At 53.7% G+C, this 19,474-nt stretch overlaps 7 protein-coding genes across 7 annotated transcripts; 3 read left to right on the top strand and 4 right to left on the bottom strand.

Moving 5' to 3' along the window:
- Nucleotides 1–2,731: 2,731 nt before the first annotated feature.
- LOC142364940 (claw keratin-like) lies at nt 2,732–3,148 on the bottom strand. The gene has a single exon (XM_075445220.1). It carries the CDS (start codon nt 3,146–3,148, stop codon nt 2,732–2,734), a length of 417 nt encoding a protein of 138 aa, XP_075301335.1.
- Nucleotides 3,149–6,622: 3,474 nt separating this feature from the next.
- On the bottom strand, nt 6,623–7,039 carry LOC142364944 (claw keratin-like). Its single transcript, XM_075445233.1, has one exon. It carries the CDS (start codon nt 7,037–7,039, stop codon nt 6,623–6,625), a length of 417 nt encoding a protein of 138 aa, XP_075301348.1.
- Nucleotides 7,040–8,690: 1,651 nt separating this feature from the next.
- Nucleotides 8,691–9,107, top strand: LOC104331271 (claw keratin). Its single transcript, XM_009936559.2, has one exon. It carries the CDS (start codon nt 8,691–8,693, stop codon nt 9,105–9,107), a length of 417 nt encoding a protein of 138 aa, XP_009934861.2.
- A 2,476-nt stretch (nt 9,108–11,583) lies between these two features.
- On the bottom strand, nt 11,584–12,000 carry LOC142364935 (claw keratin-like). Its single transcript, XM_075445214.1, has one exon. It carries the CDS (start codon nt 11,998–12,000, stop codon nt 11,584–11,586), a length of 417 nt encoding a protein of 138 aa, XP_075301329.1.
- Nucleotides 12,001–13,632: 1,632 nt separating this feature from the next.
- On the top strand, nt 13,633–14,049 carry LOC142364941 (claw keratin-like). Its single transcript, XM_075445221.1, has one exon. The coding sequence runs from the start codon at nt 13,633–13,635 to the stop codon at nt 14,047–14,049; it is 417 nt and encodes a 138-aa protein (XP_075301336.1).
- Nucleotides 14,050–16,513: 2,464 nt separating this feature from the next.
- On the bottom strand, nt 16,514–16,930 carry LOC142364945 (claw keratin-like). The gene has a single exon (XM_075445234.1). The coding sequence runs from the start codon at nt 16,928–16,930 to the stop codon at nt 16,514–16,516; it is 417 nt and encodes a 138-aa protein (XP_075301349.1).
- A 1,631-nt stretch (nt 16,931–18,561) lies between these two features.
- Nucleotides 18,562–18,978, top strand: LOC142364938 (claw keratin-like). Its single transcript, XM_075445217.1, has one exon. The coding sequence runs from the start codon at nt 18,562–18,564 to the stop codon at nt 18,976–18,978; it is 417 nt and encodes a 138-aa protein (XP_075301332.1).
- Nucleotides 18,979–19,474: the final 496 nt, after the last annotated feature.

Below are 19,474 nucleotides of genomic sequence, written 5' to 3' on the forward strand. Positions count from 1 at the left end.
TGGGTAAATAACTTCTTAACTCATTTATATCTTTCCCTGCTAACATTAATGAAATCTAGAGTGCACCTGTACTAGCCTTCCTATGGATATGTTTCTTAACTGCTTTTGAAGCTATACCAAAGAAAGAGTAAATCATACGACCTGATTGGTGTCATCAGACTTAAAACAAGTGGAAAAGTTTGAAAATGGAAAATGATAGTCAAATGCTACACCTGTAGCAGCAAAAATGGTACCAATGAAGCTGGGAGATTTTCTACAGATATAAATTAACCTCTGTATGCTTTCTTTCTGCTTCTTCTTTCTGTATGATTTTAGATTGTGACTGTGTGCTTTATTCTTATTAAAAATGTTATAGCATCATTACATGTCCCTGTTTTTCTTTTTCTGACTTGGATGTACACAGATTTTTGTCCCCTGCTTGATATGTTTCACGGAGATGTACTGCACCCTGGAGCTTTTATGACTGTCAGCTGAGCCTGAGCACACATTTTGCAAACTAGTAACCTGGTAGTATCTCAGAAAATGAAGTCACCCATTCTGGATTTTCCTAGGAAGGATTTGGAAGTATGCTTTTAAATTTGCTTTAGCCATCACAGTGCATGTGCAGACATTGGACGTAAGAGCACCACATATTAGTGATTTGTAAATGCACAGACTGTCTGCAGGAAAACTGCCTTTAGCTAGAGAGTAAGCCAAGGAGCTGGAATAAAATCACTTTCTTAAGTGCTTTTGTGCTGGCAGTGTCTGGGACGCTTTCTGGATTTAGAGACCTGATCTGTTACAGAGCAGAAAAATGCAAATTTTCTGTTCACCTTATTAAGTGTTGGTAAGGACAAGTGTTTGCAAATGTTACTGCAAGGCTCCATTTGACTGACAAAGAAATGACGTGAAGTTCCCAGGCGGCACAGTCACACAGTTATTATTAGGGTGAGATCCCTTGACGCAAGTCCGAAGTGACTCTATTATTCATGACTGGAGTACATAACTGGCAGCAGTAGTAACCTCTTAATAGTATGATGCTGTAACACTGTCTAGGCTTAAAACAGCTGGTGAAGCGCTTTGAAAACCCTATTAAACCCTAGAACCTTTATTGTGAATGTGATTGCTGTCCTTTGAACATACACAGCAGCAATCTGAGGGCAGTCTCACAAGGGGAACAGAGCTCAACTGTGCTGCAACAAAAAATAGGAGTACAAAATTCACTGAAAACCTTTGCAAGTAAAGCTGTGGGTTACACTTCCAGCAGCTTTCTGGATGGAGCTTTCACATGGCTTCCGAGGAGCTTTGCTCCTAGGAAAGCACTCCCTGACCTCTGTGCCGGACGTTTCCCGCAGAAGGACAGTGCAAGTCGCTGTTCAATCTGTACCTTGGCATTAAGGTCTATACGTTCAGCTGGAACTGGTCATAATTTAAATTTTTCATTAGCTAAATCTATTAAATACAATATGGAAAGTTATGCATCAGTTACTAAGTAAAAACTGGAAAGTATTACATATCTCAGAGTGCACAAGTAAGAGGCAATGCTATCTTAAAATAATTGCTAATATCTCAGTAGTTCTTCAGACTGTTTATGGACCTAGCTGCTTTAATAGGAGATCTAGTTAAGAGAAAGTGTTAGAAATTTGTGGATTCACACACACATTTATGTTTGTTCCAGAAAATCTTAAGATTAGACTAGAAAGAAATCTAAATTTCTGGGATGAGAAGGTAAAGTAACTAATTGTAGGGTTTGTCAGGGTTGTTTGTACAGGCCCACATTTGAATAAAAACTTTGAAGGCTATAAAACCACATTCTGACTAAAGCATATATTCAAACATCTGAACATGTACTTTTGAAGTGACTATTACTCAGTAATGAAGTAACTAACAAGAGCAATAAGCTCTTAATAGAGTAATAACACACTATAAATCTATAAAATTGTTATGAGCATCTGAGAAGTGCTTTGAACTTCTCAGGTTACATAGGATGGAAACATGTGGGCACATTGTATATTTCTGCTTGAGAAAAGGACTGCAGAGTAACAAAGAAATTCACGGATATTTTTTCCTTCAAAAGCTTCCCCTTACAATGGGGCTAATGGCTGGTTGGTACTGGCTGTGTGCTACAAGACAAGGCTCTCTATCCCAAGCTGCTGAGCAGCTCACAAACCCTGTTCAGCCACCTAATATTTAGCCCTGTGGCTTGAGCTTTATTATCAACATACCCCTGGCCAATGCTGAAAATCAGAAGAGCAAACTCATACAAACCAACCAGAAACCAAGTTATTGTTGCAATGCAGGTTCTTTAATGTGCATGGAAAATGCAATAGACAGTGATAGCAGGAAATAAAACAACACAGAAACAATGAATTGGAAACACAAAAATCATAAGGGTGGAGCAAGGCACAACACAGGGCTCCACTCCAAAGATTCCCCCTTCCTATTGCAGGTTGGGAGTCTCAGAGCCGGGCAGAGCAGGGGAGACTCTCGACCGAGGATGATTGTAGCTTTGTTTTCTGGCAGATAGAGGGGAAATTTTGGCGGCAACACTGGAAACCCTAAAGCCGTCAGCTGAAGATCTGCAAGGTTCCTCTGTGCAAATAAGCAAGGACCATAAAGTTCTAGTAGCTGCTTTACCACAGTGGAAAGAGGGGTTGAAAGCTTTGTTCTGCATCTGGTGGTAGAAGACAAGAGGGGCTACTTGTGGAGACCCCGAGCAGATGCGGCGCTGCACGGCATGGATATCTGGGGTTTAGCAGGGCCCGCAGTTGCCATTCAGGTAGCGGTGGCCTCGGGCCCAGCCACCATATCCACAACCCCCAAAGCCTCCGTAGCCCCCATAAAGACCGTAGCCTCCATAGCCTCCATAGAGACCGTAGCCTCCATAGCCTCCATAGAGACCGTAGCCCCCTAAACCACCAAAACCACCACGGCCTCCAAAAGTGCCACCGTAGCCCCCTCCAACGCCGGGGGCTCCCGCTGACCCAACAACGCTGTGCTGCGGGAAGGAGCTGAGGATGGGCCCAGGGGTGGTGACCACCGAGGGTGGTGGCTGGATCACCACTGTGGAGTCAGGGCACTGCCGCACGCAGGGCTCGTTGCATGTGTCAGCCAGAGGGGCTGGGGCCGCCACCCCACATGAAGGGACGCACAGGCTGGAGCAGGACATGTTTCAGGCAGGCAAGGATTCCTGGAAAAGGCACCAGGGGTTAGGCAAGGGTGCAGGAAAGGGACCGCACGAGGGAGGCTGGAGAGATGCCGAAGAGGCTTCCAGGAGCTGAACTTACCCGATTGATCAGGAGAGTCAAGCAGAGGAAGCTGGATAGAGGGCTGCAAAGTCCTCAGCTCTTTTATACATGTCCCAGACTGCCTGGGGCATTGGCCAAGTGGGTGGTGGTGGAAACCCCAGGTAATGATGAAATCCACTGGACAATCTTCATGACACCAATTTCTTGTGATCTGGGACAATTTTCTGCCTCCTCATTGGCGACACTGGTGTGCAAACATGCCCTGGAGGAGAGGTGGTGGGAGGGACAGTCCGTGACACACTACATGAAAGCCAAGGTGTCACTGCAGTAAGTTACCTGACGTCACCAATAAACCCTGATCTGTCCCTAATCCCCCCACTTTGCTACATGCCAGGGTCCTGAGCATCTCTCGGAATTGCTTTGCAATCCTGCGCACAGCCATCACGCCTGTCATTACCTTTTTTTTAAGGGCTGGTAAACAGAGGCATCGAAAGGTTGACAAAGAATCCATCCCACCTGCTTGGGGTGTCTCCAAAGTATCCACCATCTCCCAGTGCTGACAAGGTTTAGGGGGCTCTCAGGGGCTAGGGACATCCCTCAGCAGTGGCCATCTCCACACCCTTGCTGGGTATTTTGGGCTTGCAGGTCCCCTCGATGAAAATGCAGTGAGCAGGCTGACATGCCCGTGCCTGCAGAAAAAGAGGTCACTTGGAGCCGTATCTCCGTGTGGCTGCACCAGTGGGCGGTTCTGGCACAGCCCTTGCTGCCCAGCTGAGTAATCGAGTCCCTGCAGAGAGGGCTTGGGGAGGACCATGCTATGCCGTGCCCCACCCTACTTCCCCGAGGGCAGGGGCTACTTCATGGCACCCAGCATGGGCTGGCGCTGGTAATCCCAGGCTGTGAGGTGTGTGCTGGTGGTGTAGAGGACACTAGGCATCGCCCTGCAGCCTCAGGGAAGGTTTTTCTGCAAAGGCTCCTCCAGCAGAGCTGTGACAAGGTGTCAAAGCTGCTGCGGCCCCAGGCTTCCCTAACTTCATGTCCCAAACACCTTGACTCTCCAGCCTTGTTCCTGGCACCATCCCACAGAGCACATAAACCCAGCAGGAGCCAGCCACGGTGCTGTTGGTGCTACCCAGTTGGGGATGAGAAATGTCCCTACCACTGCCTGGCTGAAGAAGGGCATTACTGGCACGCAGTTGCCACAAGGCAACACTGAGAACGTCCTTGGTGGCCATGGGGGTGGCCCTCGTGCAGGAGCACCACAGGATGGGTGGCTCTATCCAGGCCTAGTGCAAGTGGTGGTGGGAAGGTGCAGCATTGTGGGGCTGGTGTGCAGCAATGACCTGGAGGCAACAAGGAGAAGGTACAGGGAGGTGGAACGGTAATGTGCCCTGGGGCTGTCACCTGGCTGGGAGCACCATGGAGCCCTGTCCAAGCCAGCAGGTACCTTTAAATCAGGCTTTGCCTTGTCTTGCAACATTACTGTGTGAACAAAAGGATGTCCTGCTCCAATCTGTGTGTCCCTTCATGTAGGGTGGCTGCCCCAGCCCTCTGGCTGACACCACCAACGAGCCCCATCTCCTTTTATTGGCGTGGTATTGGTCATGTCTGCAGGTCCAGGGAAATGGAGAGATGACCACTGTATGGACGGGGCTGCTTGCACATACTGGCCCTGTCCTCTGCACCCAGCTAGGGTTGGGTGCCACTGGGAACAGGTAAGATAGACACAGTGATGTCTTCCCAAGCTTCCTCTCACAGCTGTGAAATGACCACGAGTATCAAGTCACATGAAACACAAAGCTCTTATAGCAGGAGGCTGGACTGCCTACCCTTCTGAGGCCCATTCCTTCTGCAGCTATCTTTGGGTCTTGTGATCCCAGCACAGCAAAGTGGTCTTGGACAGAGCCAGTTCTGGCCACAGGCATCAGGAAGGGCAGTGTGGCAGTGTGTTGGTCCGTGCTGGGGAGCTCAAGAAAAGATGTGCCATCCACAAGTGTGAACACAGAGGATGGGAGAAAGGGCAGCAAAATGGCAAGGGCAGCCGTTGTTTTTTTCCACCACCAGAACTGAGGTTTGTATGTCTTCTCCTCGAGAATATTTCAATCTCTACCCATCCTGAAATCTGTCCAGGTGCCCCTGCATGGAGTCTCAGCCACCCATGAGGTCCTGGCTCGTGTGGTATCCCCTGTGTGTCTGCTGAGGGCACAGTGGTTGGAAGGGGGTTCTGATGGCCCCATCACAGCTGCTGTGGGTGGGCGCTCTGGGAGGGATTCTGGCAGTGTGGGCTACCTCGTGGGCTGATGAGAAAGGAAGGGAAGCAAAGGGCCAGCAAGGTCTGGTGCAGAGAACTGGGCAGTGGGAAGCTGTGTTGTTGCTGCTGGGCAGAGCTGAATCCCTGGAATGTAGGTGAGTGACACAGGCAATGCCGGGTAGAGCTTCTGCTGTAGCAGTGAGAGCAAGACAGAGGCAACAGTGCTCCAAGGAGCAGTGGGAGGTGGAGGACAAACAGGACAAGGAGGTGGTGCAGGGGTGCTGCAATGTGGAGGGGATGGAGGCATGGCAGCTGAGGAGGTGCTGGGGGTTGCTCAGCCTCTCCGCTATCAACTCATTGCCTCCCAAGTGACTCTGACCTGGACCTCTGTCGTTGGGTTGTCTCCGTGGGCATCCCAATCCCCACAACCCTGGGGCTGCAGGTAGCCCATTGGAAATAGCCGGAGTGGGCAGCATGGACACTGTGAGTGCCAAGAGCTCTTCTTGAGCTGCAGAGTGCAGCAGCCCAAAGTGGGGAGAAGACAGGGAGGGAGAAGACAGAAGAGGGAGAAGCTGTTGATGAAGGAGACGAGCACAGCACTTGCTGCATGTGACCGTCTGTTGGAGGGATGTGCTGCCAAGGGCAGGCAGGAGGAAGCAAGGCGGGTCCCGCAGGTCACCCTGATGAGCCCCTGGGTGGGAGCTGGCTGGGATGGCCATGTAGCCAAGGCTGGCACTCAGGGTATTGGGTATGGAGGCAGGGTGAAGAAAAACCACAGGTCAACAGTGTGATGCAAGACAGCTTTTATTGCAGTTTGAGGGGAGGAGAGAGTTGGAAGCAGAGCAGATGCCAAGCCAGGAGGAGCTAACATCTCCTGGTATTAGGCAGAGCAAGAGTGAGCATCAGCCACGCCGCAGGAGCAGGCACCCAGTGCAGGTCTCTGTTCTCACGGGGCAGTGAGTCTTGAAAAGATACTCAAGCAGGGCAGGAGGAAGGCAGAGCTGTGACCTGAGCTGGCACGAGGCATCAAGTCTTTGGAGTCCAGCAATGCTGAAGGGATGTTCTTCCACAGAGCATTGTGTCGGGATGTGCCTGGGGCTTTTCTGGAGCTCTCCTTCATCTGTGGCCAGACCCAGTGTGGGGTTTAGCAGGGTCCGCAGTTGCCATTCAGGTAGCGGTGGCCTCGGGCCCAGCCACCATATCCGCAACCCCCAAAGCCTCCATAGCCCCCATAAATACCATAGCCTCCATAGCCTCCATAGAGACCGTAGCCCCCAAGGCCTCCATACACTCCATAGCCCCCTAAACCACCATAACCACCACGGCCTCCAAAAGTGCCACCGTAGCCCCCTCCAACGCCGGGGGCTCCCGCTGACCCAACAACGCTGTGCTGCGGGAAGGAGCTGAGGACGGGCCCGGGGAAAGTGACCACCGAGGGTGGCGGCTGGATCACCACCGTGGAGTCAGGGCACTGCCGCACGCAGGGCTCGTTGCATGTGTCAGCCAGAGGGGCCGGAGCAGCCACCCCACACGACGGGACACACAGGCTGGAGCAGGACATGTTTCAGGCAGGCAAGGAGTCCTGGAAAAGGCACCAGGGGTTAGGCAAGGTTGCAGGAAAGGGACCGTATGAAGGGGCAGGAGAGATGCCGAAGAGGCTTCCAGGAGCTGAACTTACCCGACTGATCAGGAGAGTCAAGCAGAGGAAGTTGGATAGAGGGCTGTGAAGCCCTCAGCTCTTTTATACATGTTGCAGAATGCCTGCGGCATTGGCCAAGGGGGTGGTGGCGGAAATCCCAGATAATCATGAAATCCACTGGACAGGCTTCATGACACCGGTTGCTTGTGATGTGAGACAATTTTATGCCTCCTCACTTGGGACACTGGCGTGCAAACATGCCCTGGAGAGGAAAAAGGTGAAGGGAGGGACAGACTGTGACTCATCCTTACATGAAAGCCAAGGTGCTGCTGTAGCAGAACTTGATGCACCAATAAACCCTGATTTGTCTCTAATCCCCCACCTTGCCTCTTTAGAGGAATTCTGAGCATCTCTTAGAACTGTTTTGCAATCCTGGGCACAGCCATCATGCCCGTCATTATGTCTCTTTTATGGGCTGTTAAACAGAGGCACTGGGAGGTTACGGAAAGGGAAAATCCATTCCACACGCTTGGGCTGATGTCCAAATGCCCACCGTCACAGAATGCCAGCCACAGCTGCGCATCTCACAGTCTTGGGGTCCACGGTCGTCTCTAGTAATTGCCCACCTATGAGGCTTTGGAATTCATTGGGATTTTTAGGTCATGTTTTCACTTGACAGCCATGAAAACTGTAAAAGGGATGGGTCCCATAAGTGGCAAAACCCCAAACGCACAGGGGGCTGGTAGTGACGCAATGGGCACGGTGTTGGACAGAACACAGGAGACCTCTGAGAGAGGGGACGTATACGGAGGAGTAGAGGGATAGCAATGGGACCAGATCACTGTCAGCTCCTTCAGCCTCATTTCTGTGAGCATGGACCTCCCTGAGACATCTCTGGATGGACTTTATTACTCAGCTGGGCATGGAGGGCTGTGTGAGGAAAGGTCAGCTGGGCACCCACAATGAGCCCGACTGCATGGGGCCCTGTTCCCTGGAGGCACAGGCACGATGGGCACTGCTGGATCCAGGTGTGTGGTTCGACTGCTGCTGAAGGTGATGCGGGTGGGTACGGCAATCTTCTGCAAGATGCCCAGGATTCTTCTACACAAGTAAACTGAGGGATTAGGGACAGATGAGGGTTTATTAGTGATGCAAGTTCAGCTACAGCAGCACTTTTTCTTTCATGTAATGATATGTCATGATCTGTCCCTCCCTTTGTCTCTTTCTTCTCCAGGGTATGTTTGCACACCAATGAGTCCCCAGTGAGCAGGCACATAATTGTCTTGTATCTCTATCTCTGTCATGAAGATTGTCCACTGGATTTCATGATTACCTGGAGCTTCTGCCACCGCCCGCTTGGCTGATGCCGCAGGCAGTCTGGGACATGTATAAAAGAGCTTAGGACTTTGCAGTCCTCTATCCAACTTCCTCTGCTTGACTCTCCTGATCAGTCGGGTAAGTTCAGCTCCTGGAAGCCTCTTCAGGATCTCTCCAGCCTCCCTCGTGCGGCCCCCTCCCCGCATCCTTGCCTAACCCCTGGTGCCTTTTCCAGGACTCCTTGCCTGCCTGAAAGATGTCCTGCTCCAGCCTGTGCGTCCCTTCATGTGGGGTGGCCGCCCCAGCCCCTCTGGCTGACACATGCAACGAGCCCTGCGTGCGGCAGTGCCCTGACTCCACGGTGGTGATCCAGCCGCCACCCTCGGTGGTCACTTTCCCCGGGCCCATCCTCAGCTCCTTTCCGCAGCACAGCGTTGTTGGGTCAGCGGGAGCCCCCGGCGTTGGAGGGGGCTACGGTGGCACTTTTGGAGGCCGTGGTGGTTTTGGTGGTTTAGGGGGCTATGGTCTCTATGGAGGCTATGGAGGCTACGGTCTTTCTGGGGGCTATGGAGGCTACGGTCTTTATGGGGGCTATGGAGGCTATGGGAGCTGTGGATATGGTGGCTGGCGCCGAGGCCACCGCTACCTGAATGGCAACTGCGGGCCCTGCTAAACCCCACACTGGGTCTGGCCACAGATGAAGGAGAGCTGCAGAAAAGCCCCAGGCACATCACAACAGAATGTTCTGTGGAAGGATATCCCCTCACGTCACTTTGATGGCACTTGCCTGCTCAGGACTGAACTCTGTCTTCATCCTGCCCTGCTTGAGTATCTTTTCAATACTCACTGCCCCATGAGAACAGAGACCTGCACTGGGTACCTGCTCCTGCGGCACGGCTGATGCTCCCTGGTGCTCTGCGTACTGCCAGGAGACAGGGGAAAGCCCTTGCCAAGGCCTTGATGTTCTCCCAACTCCCTCCTCCCCTCCAACTGCAATAAAAGCTGTCTTGCATCACAATGTTGACCCATGGTTTTTCTTCATCCTGCCTTCTTCTTTCCCTTTTTACCCAAACCTCAGGCCATGTTGGTCTGGCTGCCTGAACCTCCCACGGGTGAGGAGCATTTGGGCAGTTTGTTCAGTGTGTTACAACTGCTGATGACAGTCCCAGATGGGTCTTGCAGAGCACGTCCCACTGAGATTCCTCTGGTCTCCCATCAACAATGAACACAATACATTCCCAAAGCCCACTCTGAACACATGAATGTGCCATAGGTGTCTTGCAGAAGCTCTTCCAGCTTCTCTTCAAAACCATCATGCCAGACATTATCTCCTGTTATTGGCGTGGTATTGGTCACATCTGCATGTCCAGGGAAATGGAGATATGACCCCTGCATGTACAGGGCTGGTAGCATGTGCTGGCCCTCTCCTCTGCACCCAGCTAGGGTTGGGTGCCACTGGGAACAGGTAAGATAGACACAGTGATGTCTTCCCAAGCTTCCTCTCACAGCTGTGAAATGACCACGAGTATCAAGTCACATGAAACACAAAGCTCTTATAGCAGGAGGCTGGACTGCCTACCCTCCTGAGGCCCATTCCTTCTGCAGGTATCTTTGGGTCTTTTGATCCCAGCACAGCAAAGTGGTCTTGGACAGAGCCAGTTCTGGCCACAGGCATCAGGAAGGGCAGTGTGGCAGTGTGTTGGTCCCTGCTGGGGAGCTCAAGAAAAGATGTGCCATCCACAAGTGTGAACACAGAGGATGGGAGAAAGGGCAGCAAAATGGCAAGGGCAGGCGTTCTTTTTTTCCACCACCAGAACTGACATTTGTATGTCTTCTCTTCTCCTCGAGGATATTTCAATCTCTGCCCATCCTGAAATCTGTCCAGGTGCCCCCTGCATGGAGTCTCAACCACCCACGAGGTCCTGGCTTGTGTGGTATCCTCCTTGTGTCTGCTGAGGGCACAGTGGTTGGAAGGGGGTTCTGATGGCCCCATCACAGCTGCTGTGGGTGGGCGCTCTGGGGGGATTCTGGCAGTGTGGGCTACCTCGTGGGCTGGTGAGAAAGGAAGGGAAGCAAAGGGCCAGCAAGGTCTGGTACAGAGAACTGGGCAGTGGGAAGCTGTGTTGTTGTTGCTGGGCAGAGCTGAATCCCTGGGGTGTGGTGGGCGACACAGGCAATGCCGGGTAGAGCTTCTGCTGTAGCAGTGAGAGCAAGACAGAGGCAACAGTGCTCCAAGGAGCAGTGGGAGGTGGAGGACAAACAGGACAAGGAGGTGGTGCAGGGGTGCTGCAATGTGAAGGGGATGGAGGCATGGCAGCTGAGGAGGTGCTGGGGGTTGCTCAGCCTCTCCGCTATCAACTCATTGCCTTCCAAGTGACTCTGACCTGGACCTCTGTCGTTGGGTTGTCTCCGTGGGCATCCCAATCCCCACAACCCTGGGGCTGCAGGTAGCCCATTGGAAATAGCCGGAGTGGGCAGCATGGACACTGTGAGTGCCAAGAGCTCTTCTTGAGCTGCAGAGTGCAGCAGCCCAAAGTGGGGAGAAGACAAGGAGGGAGAAGACAGAAGAGGGAGAAGCTGTTGATGAAGGAGACGAGCACAGCACTTGCTGCATGTGACCGTCTGTTGGAGGGATGTGCTGCCAAGGGCAGGCAGGAGGAAGCAAGGCGGGTCCCGCAGGTCACCCTGATGAGCCCCTGGGTGGGAGCTGGCTGGGATGGCCATGTAGCCAAGGCTGGCACTCAGGGTATTGGGTATGGAGGCAGGGTGAAGAAAAACCACAGGTCAACAGTGTGATGCAAGACAGCTTTTATTGCAGTTTGAGGGGAGGAGAGAGTTGGAAGCAGAGCAGATGCCAAGCCAGGAGCAGCTAACATCTCCTGGTATTAGGCAGAGCAAGAGTGAGCATCAGCCACGCCGCAGGAGCAGGCACCCAGTGCAGGTCTCTGTTCTCACGGGGCAGTGAGTCTTGAAAAGATACTCAAGCAGGGCAGGAGGAAGGCAGAGCTGTGACCTGAGCTGGCACAAGGCATCAAGTCTTTGGAGCCCAGCAATGCCGAAGGGATGTTCTTCCACAGAGCATTGTGTCGGGATGTGCCTGGGGCTTTTCTGGAGCTCTCCTTCATCTGTGGCCAGACCCAGTGTGAGGTTTAGCAGGGTCCGCAGTTGCCATTCAGGTAGCGGTGGCCTCGGGCCCAGCCACCATATCCACAACCCCCAAAGCCTCCGTAGCCCCCATAAAGACCGTAGCCTCCATAGCCCCCAGAAAGACCATAGCCTCCATAGCCTCCATAGAGACCATAGCCCCCTAAACCACCATAACCACCACGGCCTCCAAAAGTGCCACCGTAGCCCCCTCCAACGCCGGGGGCTCCCGCTGACCCAACAACGCTGTGTTGCGGGAAGGAGCTGAGGATGGGCCCAGGGGTGGTGACCACCGAGGGTGGTGGCTGGATCACCACTGTGGAGTCAGGGCACTGCCGCACGCAGGGCTCGTTGCATGTGTCAGCCAGTGGGGCTGGGGCAGCTACCCCACACGACGGGACGCACAGGCTGGAGCAGGACATCTTTCAGGCAGGCAAGGAGTCCTGGAAAAGGCACCAGGGGTTAGGAAAGGGTGTGGAGAAGAGACCATATCAAGGGAGGCCGGGAGAGATCCCAAGAAGCTTCCAGGAGCTGAACTTACCCAACTGATCAGAAGAGTCAAGCGGAGGAAGCTGGATAGAGGGCTGTGAAGCCCTCAGCTCTTTTATACATGTTGCAGACTGCCTGGGGCACTGGCCAAGGGGGAGGTGGTTGAAACATCAGGTAATAATAAAACCCAGTGGACAAGCTTCATGACAGACATAGTGATGTTGGACAATTATATGCCTGCTCATTGGGGACATTGGCATGCCAATATGTCCTGGAAAAGAAAGAGGTGATGGGAGGGAGAGGCTGTGACACGTCATTACATGAAAGACAAGGTGCTGCAGTAAATTTGCTAGCTTCACCAATAAACCCTGATCTGTCCTTAATACCCCCACTTTGCTACATGTCAGAGTCCTGAGCATGCTCTCAGAAGTGCTTTGCAATCCTGGGCACAGCCATCATGCCTGTCATTAACTCCCTTTTACGGGCTGGAACCAGAGTCAGCAGCAGGTTGGGCAAACAGACAAACCCTTTTACATGCTCACAGCCACTCACAATATATCCCAGTGTTGTTTGGCTGGGGGCCTTTTAGGGCAACAGTTCAGGAGCATCCCTACACCTTGGCCATCTCCATGCCCCTGTTTTACCGGGAGCATTAAGGGCTTCTCAATTAACAGCCATGCAAAGAGCAGGGACACTCCTTGTTTTGGTCGAAGACCTATAGACACGGGGGCTCAACACAGTTGTGAGTGGGGAGCAGTGAGAACAGACGGCAGAGTCATGTGAAAGGGAGGACACACATAGAGGAGCTGGAGGGCAGGAAAGGGACCAGGACACTCAGTTTCCTTGATCACATGTCTGTGAAGATGGTCCACCATGAGCCCTCTCTGGAGGGACTCAGTTACTCATCTGGGCATGGAGGGCTCTGCCAGGAAAGCCTGACCAAGCACCCACAGACAGCTAGGATGCTCGTGCCAACATTCCCCACAGGCACAAGCATGCTGCTCATGGCTGGCTATGGGCAAGTGGCTGGGCTGCTACGGAGTGTGGCATCACTGGGCACAGCAATCTTCTGCAAGATGCCCATGACAATGATATATAAGCAAAGTAGTGGATCACAGACAGATCAGGGTTTATTGGTGCATCAAGTTCTGCTACAGCAGCACCTTGGCTTTCATGTAAGGACGAGTCACAGTCTGTCCCTCCCTTCACCTTTTTCCTCTCCAGGGCATGTTTGCACGCCAGTGTCCCAAGTGAGGAGGCATAAAATTGTCTCGCATCACAAGCAACCGGTGTCATGAAGATTGTCCACTGGATTTCATCATTATCTGGGGTTTCTGCCACCGCCCGCTTGGCCAATGCCGCAGGCATTCTGCAACATGTATAAAAGAGCTGAGGACTTCACAGCCCTCTATCGACCTTCCTCTGCCTGACTCTCCTGATCAGTCGGGTAAGTTCAGCTCCTGGAAGCCTCTTCGGGATCTCTCCTGCCCCCTTCATACGGTCCCTTTCCTTCAACCTTGCCTAACCCCTGGTGCCTTTTCCAGGACTCCTTGCCTGCCTGAAACATGTCCTGCTCCAGCCTGTGCGTCCCGTCGTGTGGGGTGGCTGCCCCGGCCCCTCTGGCTGACACATGCAACGAGCCCTGCGTGCGGCAGTGCCCTGACTCCACGGTGGTGATCCAGCCACCACCCTCGATGGTTACCTTCCCCGGGCCCATCCTCAGCTCCTTCCCGCAGCACAGCGTTGTTGGGTCAGCGGGAGCCCCCGGCGTTGGAGGGGGCTACGGTGGCACTTTTGGAGGCCGTGGTGGTTTTGGTGGTTTAGGGGGCTATGGCCTCTATGGAGGCTATGGAGGCTACGGTCTTTCTGGGGGCTATGGAGGCTACGGTCTATATGGTGGCTACGGAGGCTACGGGAGCTGCGGATATGGTGGCTGGGCCCGAGGCCACCGCTACCTGAATGGCAACTGCGGGCCCTGCTAAACCCCACACTGGGTCTGGCCAAAGATGAAGGAGACCTCTGGAAAAGCCCCTGGCTCACCCTGATGTGACTTTCTGTAGAAGAGCTTCAAGCTGCAAAGTTGGATTTCTGAGCATAAATGCCTCGTGCCAGCTCACAGCCCAGCTCTGCCTTTCTCCTGCACTGCTTGATCATCCCTTCGACGCTCGTTACCCCTTGATAAGAAAGACCGGCACTGAGTGCCTGCTCCTGCAGCATGGCTGATGCTCCGTGCTGCTCTGCCTACTGCCAGGAGACAGGGGAAGGCCGTGGCCAGGACTCTGTTCTTCTCCCAACTCCCCTCTACCCTGGAACTGCAATAAAAGCTGTGTTGCATCACAATGTTGACCTGTGCTTTTCCTTCATGCTTCCTCCGTACCCACTACCCCGAGTGGCAGCAAGATTTCCCAGGAGTGTTATAGCCAGATCGTACCCTGGGCCTTGCCAGGGTGCCCTGCGGGAAGTGCCTGCCTTCCTCCTGCCTGCCCTTAGCAACACACGCCTCTGGAGGCGGGTCACTCAGAGCACGGGCTGGGCTCATGTCCTTTGACTAAAGCTTCTTCCTCTTTGCCCTCCCTGTCTTCTCCCCACTTTGGGCTGCTGCACTCTGCAGCTCAAGAAGAGCTCTTGGCACTCACAGTGTCCTTGCTGCCCACTCCGGCTGTTTGCGACGGGCTGCCTGCAGCCCCAGGGTTGTGGGGATTAGGATGCCCATGGAGAAACCTCAGCAGCCAAAGTCCAGGTCAGAGTCACTTGGGAGGCAATGAGTTGATAGCGGAGAGGCTGAGCAAACCCCAGCACCTCCTCAGCTGCCATGCCTCCATCCCCTCCACATTGCAGCACCCCTGCACCACCTCCTTGTCCTGTTTGTCCTCCACCTCCCACTGCTCCTTGGAGCACTGTTGCCTCTGTCTTGCTCTCACTGCTACAGCAGAAGCTCTACCCGGCATTGCCTGTGTCACTCACCTACATTCCAGGGATTCAGCTCTGCCCAGCAGCAACAACACAGCTTCCCACTGCCCAGTTCTCTGCACCAGACCTTGCTGGCCCTTTGCTTCCCTTCCTTTCTCACCAGCCCACGAGTTAGCCCACACTGCCAGAGCCCACCCACAGCAGCTGTGATGGGGCCATCAGAACCCCCTTCCAACCACTGTGCCCTCAGCAGACACACAGGGGATACCACACGAGCCAGGACCTCATGGGTGGCTGAGACTCCATGCAGGGGCACCTGGACAGATTTCAGGATGGGCAGAGATTGAAATATCCTCGAGGAGAAGAGAAGACATACAAATGTCAGTTCTGGTGGTGGAAAAAAAGAACGCCTGCCCTTGCCATTTTGCTGCTCTTTCTCCCATCCTCTGTGTTCACACTTGTGGATGGCACATCTTTTCTTGAGCTCCCCAGCAGGGACTAACACACTGCCACACTGCCCTTCCTGATGCCTGTGGCCAGAACTGGCTCTGTCCAAGACCACTTTGCTGTGCTGGGATCACAAGATCCAAAGATAGCTGCAGAAGGAATGGGCCTCAGGAGGGTAGGCAGTCCAGCCTCCTGCTATAAGAGCTTTGTGTTTCATGTGACTTGATACTCGTGGTCATTTCACAGCTGTGAGAGGAAGCTTGGGAAGACATCATTGTGTCTATGTTACCCATTCCCAGTGGCCCTCACTGGTAGCTGGCATGCGGGACAGGGTAGCAGCCCTGTACGTGCAGGGGTCATCTCTCCATTTCCCTGGACCTGCAGATGTGACCAATACCATGCCAATAACAGGAGATAATGTGTGGCATGATGGTTTTGAAGAGAAGTTGGAAGAGCTTCTGCAAGACACCTGTGGCACATTTGTGTGTTCTAAGTGGGCTTTGGGAATGTATTGTGTTTAATGCTGATGGGAGACCAGAGGAATCTCAGTGGGACGTGCTCTGCAAGACCCATCTGGGACTTGTCATCAGCAGTTGTAACACACTGAGCAAACTGCCAAATGCTCTAAGGGCACGACCGTGGGAGGTTCAGGCAGCCCAGACCAACGTGGCCTGAGGTTTGGGTAAAAAGGGAAAGAAGAAGGCAGGATGAAGAAAAACCATGGGTCAACATTGTGATGCAAGACAGCTTTTATTGCAGTTGGAGGGGAGGAGGGAGTTGGGAGAACATCAAGGCCTTGGCAAGGGCTTTCCCCTGTCTCCTGGCAGTACGCAGAGCACCAGGGAGCATCGGCCGTGCCGCAGGAGCAGGTACCCAGTGCAGGTCTCTGTTCTCATGGGGCAGTGAGTCTTGAAAAGATACTCAAGCAGGGCAGGAGGAGGACAGTGTTCAGTCGTGAGCGGGTAAGTGCCATTAAAGATTTGGAACCCAGCAATGTCAAATGGACATGCTTCCACAGGACGTCATGTCAGGATGTGGCTGGGGTTTTCTGCAGCTCTCCTTCATCTGTGGCCAGACCCAGTGTGGGGTTTAGCAGGGCCCGCAGTTGCCATTCAGGTAGCGGTGGCCTCGGGCCCAGCCACCATATCCACAGCTCCCATAGCCTCCATAGCCCCCATAAATACCATAGCCTCCATAGCCTCCATAGAGACCATAGCCCCCAAGGCCTCCATACACTCCATAGCCCCCTAAACCACCATAACCACCACGGCCTCCAAAAGTGCCACCGTAGCCCCCTCCAACGCCGGGGGCTCCCGCTGACCCAACAACGCTGTGCTGCGGGAAGGAGCTGAGGATGGGCCCGGGGAAAGTGACCACCGAGGGTGGCGGCTGGATCACCACCGTGGAGTCAGGGCACTGCCGCACGCAGGGCTCATTGCATGTGTCAGCCAGAGGGGCTGGGGCGGCCACCCCACATGAAGGGACGCACAGGCTGGAGCAGGACATGTTTCAGGCAGGCAAGGATTCCTGGAAAAGGCACCAGGGGTTAGGCAAGGGTGCAGGAAAGGGACCGCATGAGTGAGGCTGGAGAGATCCCAAAGAGGCTTCCAGGAGCTGAACTTACCCGACTGATCAGGAGAGTCAAGCAGAGGAAGTTGGATAGAGAGCTGCAAAGTCCTCAGCTCTTTTATACATGTTGCAGACTGCCTGGGGCACTGGCCAAGCGGGTGGTGGTGGCAGAAATATCAGGTAATCTTGAAAACAAGTGCACAGTCTTCATGACACTGATTTCATGTGATGTGGGACAATTATATGCCTCCTCACTGGGGCCACTGGCATGCAAACATGCCCTGGAAAAGAAAGAGCTGGTGGGAGGGATGCACCATTATAGGCCATTACATGAAAGCCAAGGCGCAGCTAGAACACCAATAAATGTAATTATTTCCATAATCCCTACTATGCTTACGTAGAAGAAACCTGGGCATCTTGCAGAAGATTGCGGTGCACAACGAGGCCACACTCAGTAGCAGCCCAGCCACGTACCCAAAGCCAGCCGCGAGCAGCATGCCTGTGCCTGCGGGGAATGTTGGCACGAGCATCCTGGCTGTCTGTGGGTCCTTGGTCAGGCTTTCCTGGCAGAGCCCTCCATGCCCAGGTGAGTAATCGAGACCCTCCAGAGAGGGCTTGAGAAGGACCATGTTCTGAGACACATGGCCAAGGGAGCTGGGATTGTCCCGGTCTCCTTCCTGCCCTCCAGCTCCTCTGTGCCTGTCCCCCCTCACACATGACATCGCTGCCTGATTTTACTGCTCCCCACTCATGGCTGTGTTGAGCCCCTCCATGTATGGGCCTTCACCCAACACAGAAACAAGTGTCCCTGTTATTTGCATGGCAGTTAACTGGGGAGCCCCGAACACACCTGGTCAAGCAAGGCCACGGAGAAGTTCGAAGCTTAGGGCTACTCCTGAGCTATTTCCCCAAAAGGGCCCCATCCCTCATGGCAGTGGGTGATGTAGGGCCTTAGGAGTCACTGCGGGTGTGTGGATAAGTTTTACCCAATCTCCTGGTGACTGTTCTTCCAGCCCGTAAAAGGGAGGTAATGAGAGGCGTGATGGCTGTGCGCAGGATTGCAAAGCACTTCTGCGAGATGCTCAGGAGTGTGGCACGTAAACAAAGTGGGAGTTTAGAGAGAGATCAGTGTTTATTGGTGTCATGACTTCAGCTACAGCTGCGCCTTGTCTTTCATGTAATGGCTTATAGTGGTGTGTCCCTCCCATCAACTCTTTCTTCTCCAGGGCACATTGGCACGAAGATGTCCCAAATTAGGAGACATATAATTGTCCCACATCACGTGAAATCAGTGTCATCAAGCTTATCCAGTGGATTTCATCATTACCTGACGTTTCCACCACCGAATCCTTGGCCAATGCCCCAGGCAGTCTGGGACATGTATAAAAGAGCTGAGGACTTCACAGTCCTCTATCGACCTTCCTCTGCTTGACTCTCCTGATCAGTCGGGTAAGTTCAGCTCCTGGAAGCCTCTTCAGGATCTCTCCAGCCTCCCTCGTGCGGCCCCTTCCCCGCATCCTTGCCTAACCCCTGGTGCATTTTCCAGGACTCCTTGCCTTGCCTGAAAGATGTCCTGCTCCAGCCTGTGCGTCCCTTCATGTGGGGTGGCCGCCCCAGCCCCTCTGGCTGACACATGCAACGAGCCCTGCGTGCGGCAGTGCCCTGACTCCACGGTGGTGATCCAGCCGCCACCCTCGGTGGTCACTTTCCCCGGGCCCATCCTCAGCTCCTTCCCGCAGCACAGCGTTGTTGGGTCAGCGGGAGCCCCCGGCGTTGGAGGGGGCTACGGTGGCACTTTTGGAGGCCGTGGTGGTTTTGGTGGTTTAGGGGGCTATGGGGGGTATGGAGGCCTTGGGGGCTATGGTCTCTATGGAGGCTATGGAGGCTACGGTCTTTATGGTGGCTACGGAGGCTACGGGAGCTGCGGATATGGTGGCTGGGCCCGAGGCCACCGCTACCTGAATGGCAACTGCGGGCCCTGCTAAACCCCACACTGGGTCTGGCCAAAGATGAAGAAGACCTCTGGAAAAGCCCCTGGCTCACCCTGATGTGACTTTCTGTAGAAGAGCTTCAAGCTGCAAAGTTGGATTTCTGAGCATAAATGCCTCGTGCCAGCTCACAGCCCAGCTCTGCCTTTCTCCTGCACTGCTTGATCATCCCTTCGATGCTCGTTACCCCTTGATAACAAAGACCGGCACTGGGTGCCTGCTCCTGCAGCATGGCTGATGCTCCGTGCTGCTCTGCCTACTGCCAGGAGACAGGGGAAGGCCGTGGCCAGGACTCTGTTCTTCTCCCAACTCCCCTCTACCCTGGAGCTGCAATAAAAGCTGTGTTGCATCACAATGTTGACCTGTGCTTTTTCTTCATGCTTCCTCCGTACCCACTACCCCGAGTGGCAGCAAGATTTCCCAGGAGTGTTATAGCCAGATCGTACCCTGGGCCTTGCCAGGGTGCCCTGCGGGAAGTGCCTGCCTTCCTCCT

The sequence above is a fragment of the Opisthocomus hoazin genome, chromosome 30 (assembly GCF_030867145.1).
Source record: "Opisthocomus hoazin isolate bOpiHoa1 chromosome 30, bOpiHoa1.hap1, whole genome shotgun sequence".
NCBI classification, from domain to species: Eukaryota; Metazoa; Chordata; class Aves; order Opisthocomiformes; family Opisthocomidae; genus Opisthocomus; species Opisthocomus hoazin.

Bases quoted from the DNA above. Each gene is read 5' to 3' on its own strand.
- LOC142364940 (XM_075445220.1), bottom strand. From the start codon at position 3,148: ATGTCCTGCTCCAGCCTGTGCGTCCCTTCATGTGGGGTGGCGGCCCCA.
- LOC142364944 (XM_075445233.1), bottom strand. From the start codon at position 7,039: ATGTCCTGCTCCAGCCTGTGTGTCCCGTCGTGTGGGGTGGCTGCTCCG.
- LOC104331271 (XM_009936559.2), top strand. From the start codon at position 8,691: ATGTCCTGCTCCAGCCTGTGCGTCCCTTCATGTGGGGTGGCCGCCCCA.
- LOC142364935 (XM_075445214.1), bottom strand. From the start codon at position 12,000: ATGTCCTGCTCCAGCCTGTGCGTCCCGTCGTGTGGGGTAGCTGCCCCA.
- LOC142364941 (XM_075445221.1), top strand. From the start codon at position 13,633: ATGTCCTGCTCCAGCCTGTGCGTCCCGTCGTGTGGGGTGGCTGCCCCG.
- LOC142364945 (XM_075445234.1), bottom strand. From the start codon at position 16,930: ATGTCCTGCTCCAGCCTGTGCGTCCCTTCATGTGGGGTGGCCGCCCCA.
- LOC142364938 (XM_075445217.1), top strand. From the start codon at position 18,562: ATGTCCTGCTCCAGCCTGTGCGTCCCTTCATGTGGGGTGGCCGCCCCA.